Below are 5,702 nucleotides of genomic sequence, written 5' to 3'. Positions count from 1 at the left end.
GCTTCACTTTCCCCTCTCTCTCTCTCTCTCTCTCTCTCTCTCTCTCTCTCTCTATATATATATATATATATATATATATATATATATATATATATATATGAGTTAAGTGAAGCTACACATACGTGTAGCTAACTTAGCTACACCGACGGCTTAAAATACAGTGGGCCCACATTATTTGGGTGATCCAAACCGTTCATTTGATAGGACCTCACATTGATAGGGTGTGCCCAAAAAATCAGCTCCATTGGATGATCTCAACCCTTCAAACTGTGGAGGCAAAAATGGACAGATTTGTGAAGGTTTTTACACGTCCATTTTTGCCTCCACAAATCGTAGGGTTGGGATGATGCCGATGTAGCTAACTTAGCTACACCGCCGGCTTAAAATACAATGGGCCCACATTGTTTTGGTGATCCAAACCATTCATTTGATTGGCCCTCACATAGATAGGGTGTCCACCAAAAATCAGCTCCATAGGATCATCCCAACCCTTCAAACTGTGGAGGCAAAAATGGACAAATTTGTGAAGGTTTTTACACGTTCATTTTTGCCTCCACAAATCGTAGGGTTGGGATGATCCTATGGAGCTGATTTTTGGTGGACACCCTATCTATGTGAGGGCCAATCAAATGAATTCTTTGGATCACCAAAACAATGTGGGCCCATTGTATTTTAAGCCGGCGGTGTAGCTAAGTTAGCTACACCGGCTATATATATATATATATATATATATATATATCTCCCGCAATAGGATTTTAGAAGAAAGTCACGTGGCAATTAGACTTGTGAGACTTGTGATGTCGCCTACAACATTCCTTTTCCTTCTCATCCTTATTGGGCATCCAAACGAACCCATGAGTTTAGAAGAAAGTCAACTAGGGCATGTTCGATACCATGAATTTGTTTTCCTAGAATATTAGCTTACCCAATGGTGAGGGAGGGTGGGAGAGGAAGTAGTAAGAAGGGAGGGAGAAAAAGGTAATCATTATATAAGACAAGACATATTATACTCATCTTCTTGCAAAAAACCACCAAAATGGAGTTTTTCCATTGGAAGAGTAAAGGAGCGAACAAGCCCGACACATAAACGCCACATTGGAAAAAAATACAATTATGATTTGGAAAAAAATACAATTATGGTGTCTCCATGATGTTTGGTAGTCAGATGGAGAATGAACTCAAAGTTGACAACCAAACATCTTCCATGGTTTCATATTCCACAAAATGCCCAGCTGTCTTCCACATTTTTTGCAACCAAACAGGGCCTGGGAACTAAGTGAGGACTGAGGAGAGGATAAGAAACGAAAAACAAGGAAACAAAAAATTCAACCCAAAATAGGGTTTATTTTTTTCCATGTTTTTAGTCACTTCACACCCATTCCTGCGCTCTCAAGTCTCTCGTTCTCCCACCCTACTTGTTCCTCTCTCTCACCACCTGACGAAGTAATTCATAATGAAAAAAAAATTTAATGGTTGCCAAACATGGGCCTATTAAAAAAAGGCTTGCATTTGGAAATTTTACAGCCAATAAAGATGGTCTAGTAAATAGTAATTGGCAACCAAATAATACCAAAAAATGGAAAATATATCCTTTTATTTTCCTATAAAACCCCAACTTTTTTCCTGCAACAAGGGGGGCCGGGTCTGTTTGGATGACATGAAAGCCGGATAAGTAGTACTAAAATCAAGTTATACAGGTTGTAAATAATCCTAATCTTCCACCAAGATGATCCAACAGTGAGATCTCCATACTCTAACGGGCGCGGAAAGATTGAATTTTATGCCTAGATTGAGTTAATTTAGGCAGAAAAACTATCTCTCTCTCTATCTCTGTCTCTATCTCTTGTTTCATAGGATCTTGTTTTTAAGGTTCAGGCAAAAGAAAAAATGAAAGTGATACTTTTCTTCTTAATAATAATTCGGTAGGCTCCATTGTCATCGTTTTGGTGGGGACCACCATTTGAAAACTTTGCATTAATGAACTTTATTAGTTTAGAATGTGAATCTTTGCCGTCTTCAATTTTATCATTTATTGGCGAGGAATAAAAGGTAACCCCTGATAAGCGGTACAAGATCACCCTATCTCTAAATGAACGGTACAGATTAAAACTAATTACGAATTCCGGTGGTGCGCGGACTAAGAGAAATGTCATTATGGAGCTTAGCGAGATGGCGGGAACCGGGTTTGTTTTTTCTTCCTGAACTTACGGATGGATGCCACGTGGCATACAATCGGACTGACTGCGTGCCGGCTTCGGTGGCTTTTGACTTCTGAGGCCGTAGAACAGCATAATTTGCTTTGAAAAAAGGCATAGAAGATCGAATATAAAAAGGGACAATGATATAATCGCCCCCTTTTCTTTCTGGGCCACCCCATTATAGTGTGAAAGCATAGTGATGATGAGTTTGGGTGTCAATGGATCTAGACAGTCCGATAGACCATCCGATTTCGAATTTAAATGGGCAGGATCAAGACACATTGCTAGGATCCATGGGCACATTTCGGGGCTATCGTATGATCCAAAATTATTACCGATTTGATTCAGACAACTACCTAAATCCCGTGGGACAATCCTAAATTCGATTTTATTATACTTTATAAAAATACCCTCTAATATTTTTAAGACTTTAAGTATCATTTCTTTATTTCAAGGTCATTTTAGTAAAAGGGATTTGCTAGCGACCATGGCAGAAGGCATTTCACAGGGCTGTCGCATGTGAGAGCAGCCACTTCAGATGAATTAAATGAATAAGACAAAATGCCTTCTGCGGTCAGCAAATTCGTCCTAAGTCACCATTTTCTCTTCCTCCTCTAACCATTGACCTTGAGTCCCTAGCCCACTAACTCACCGCTGCTTCAGCCTACCTTCCTACCTATCGGTCATGTGCGCCCTCACCCTCGTTTTTTAACTTTGTAATATGTAAATAGTACCTACTAGGTTACTTTGATGGACAGTTCGAATTGAAATGGATCGTGACTAAGACATAGGAAGTAGGATCTCAAGAGCTGACCCATGAGAGATTTGAATCCCGACTAAGATATAGGTGGATCGGATCCGAAAGTGGTGGCAACCCCGGTCATAATTACACTAAAGGGTGGCTGGGGAAGAAAAGGGGGCCAATATATCACTTTCATTTAAAAATCTTAATCCCCATTATTCATGATTCTATATCAGGAATTGCTTGCCACGAATATACTTTCTCTTCTGGTGTAACAATCCAGCAAAAACCCACATGTTCTTCGTCATCCTCTTTTCTTCAACCCTCAACAATGACAGCTCGATCGAGAAATAGAGTACTCATTTTCATGTCTCTCTTTGTTTTTCTCTCAACTTCTTTATTTTGATGATATAAAAAAAAAGGTGGTGGTATTTCTGTTTTCTATTGAGAACACGGGATTCTCATCTCATGGAAGGTCTATTCAATGCAATAAATCAGTAAGTTCTTCCCAATGATTTTACTGCTCAAACATTATTCTTCTGTTTGAATTTCATCTCTTTTTTATGTCCTTTTTGTTCATGGGGAAATGGGTGAAATCTGGATGTTTCATTTTCAGGCAGGATTAGATAAAGAAACTATTGGGTATTCTCAAAAAACCCAATGGAAGGTAGAAGAAGGGAGAGAACATGGAAGAATCTCAAAGAAAGGCTAGGATTAATAGGCTGTTGTGGTAGTTCATGGGGTTTTAGGGGTTTTTCAAACAACCAAATGAATGTGAGAGAAGAAGATGAAGAAGAAGAAGAAGAGAGAATGGTGGAAGAGTCTACTCCACCGGAGAATCCCTCCGGCGAGTGTGTGGATCAGATTCCGGCGGTGGGGATGAATTTGGCGACGGCATTGGCCGCAGAACGTCATTTCCGGGCGGCGACACCCCCGGAGGAATGGGAAGGTACGGGTCTAAAGGTTTCACTGATGAGATTGCTTGAAGAAGGAGATGAGTTTGAGAGTGAGAAGGAAGAAGAAGGAAATGGGGTTTGTTGTGTTTGTATGGGGAGGAGGAAAGATGCAGCTTTCATACCTTGTGGGCATACTTTTTGCAGGGTGTGTTCAAAGGAGGTAAGGGTGAATCGAGGGTTTTGTCCCCTTTGCAACCGTTCTATTCTCGAGATTCTCGATATCTTCTAGATCTTGAGAACTTTCTATTTCTCTCTGATTTGCTTCTTCTTTGTTCTACATTTTCTATGCTTTTTGAAGTACTATTTGTTTTTTAGTGTAGAAGGAAAGATGGTTCACCTCTGATTTTTAATAAAATTGATCTTTGTGATGGATTGAGAATTGAACTTTTTTTTATTAGTTGGGATTTGCTAGGCAATTTCTCATGAAGCCATTTTGCGGTAACCTTAGTTGGGATTGAAAAACCTATTGTTTGGTTGCCAATGTAGCTTTGAATTCCCTGGAGACTACTAGACAAGTTCCATAAGCAATTATTACGGAGAATTTCGTTTTTTTTCTCTCTTTCTCTCTTTCTTCTCTCTTTTCTTTCTATATTGGTAATAACACCTGTCATTCCCCAACACCACTACGCTCCTTGGTTTAGTTTTCCGACAACAATAACTGTACCCAACCCACTCCGTACGGACCTACCCCTTGGAGATGCTGAAAACACATCAATAAAAGGAGGAGAGTTCCCATATATACCCAGTAACTTTCTCTGGCCTTCTAATGTGGGATCATACAACACGCCCTCCCACTATTCTATAAGTTGGCAACCAAACACTATTTATCACTATTCTAGAAGGTAAATTCTAGCTAAATCAAATGTTTGTCTCCTTCCTGTTGACTACTTATAACACTAATCCACCACATAAGCTGCCTGCAGCCAAACAGAGCTTAGAATGAAAATGCCTCCGGACAATTTTTCAATTTTTAAGTAGGAAAGAGGAAAGGGATATTCTAAAGACCACGCAGAAAAGTATTTTGCCATGTGAGATCAACTCCAAGGGCTCACTTTTCAGCAGATTTTCACATAAGTTGCGGAATGCCTTTCTGAAAAGTCCTTAGCATATCCCACAAGAAAAGGGAATATGTGTTTTTCAGCCCTGTTTGGATGGCCGAAAAGCATTTCTGATGGAAAATTATTTCTCCGGAAAATGTTTTCTTTTTACCATTGAAAAGGAAATGATATTAGGATTTGCAAAACAATTTCCCAAAAAGCTTTCCGGGCCGGACTCACCTTCTAATGGAGAGAACAGCCACCCTAAGATGAATTCAATGATTAGAGACAAAATCTGATGCTAGATGGCTGTCTTCTACTAAAAAAAGTGTGAAAAAGTGAGTTTCCGAATAGTTTTGTGCGAATTCCTTTCATTATCATATATTTGCTATTGATATCGGCATTACCATGTTTTAAAACAGTCAGCTTGTCTTTTACTTTTAATTGACATGGTAATATAATATAACCTTTTTTTGAAAAGGAATATAATATAACCTTATTTTGACATATGTTTAAATAATACAAGACAAGCTGAGTTTGTGCGATTATGAAAACATTGTAGTGCCGATATTAGTAGCCTAAATTTACACCACTGATATTGGCGCTACTGTGTTTTGTTAATTGCACTAATTCATCTTGTCTTTTTACTATTTAAACTGCTGTCAGAAGTTATTAAATTTCTACAAAAGCGATCTTCAGATTCACCTAAAAAAGAGAAGACAAGCTGAGTTTGTACAATTATTAAAACATTGTAGTACCAATCTTGGAG

General features: G+C 38.8%; 1 protein-coding gene across 1 annotated transcript; it reads left to right on the top strand.

The window, feature by feature from the left end:
* The first annotated feature begins 2,886 nt into the window (after nt 1–2,886).
* LOC143851443 (uncharacterized) lies at nt 2,887–4,264 on the top strand. The gene is made up of 2 exons (XM_077360883.1): nt 2,887–3,437; nt 3,557–4,264. The coding sequence occupies exon 2, from the start codon at nt 3,601–3,603 to the stop codon at nt 4,123–4,125; it is 525 nt and encodes a 174-aa protein (XP_077216998.1). The 5' UTR covers nt 2,887–3,437; nt 3,557–3,600; the 3' UTR covers nt 4,126–4,264.
* The last annotated feature ends 1,438 nt before the right edge of the window (nt 4,265–5,702 follow it).

Source organism: Tasmannia lanceolata, unplaced genomic scaffold (assembly GCF_043159265.1).
Source record: "Tasmannia lanceolata isolate RefF3 unplaced genomic scaffold, GAP_Taslan_0.1 ptg000018l, whole genome shotgun sequence".
NCBI lineage: Eukaryota > Viridiplantae > Streptophyta > Magnoliopsida > Canellales > Winteraceae > Tasmannia > Tasmannia lanceolata.
This window is presented reverse-complemented; position numbering and strand designations above follow the sequence as displayed.

What these genes read in the sequence shown, in the direction of transcription:
- LOC143851443 (XM_077360883.1), top strand. Translation starts at nt 3,601, where the DNA reads ATGGAAGGTAGAAGAAGGGAGAGAACATGGAAGAATCTCAAAGAAAGG.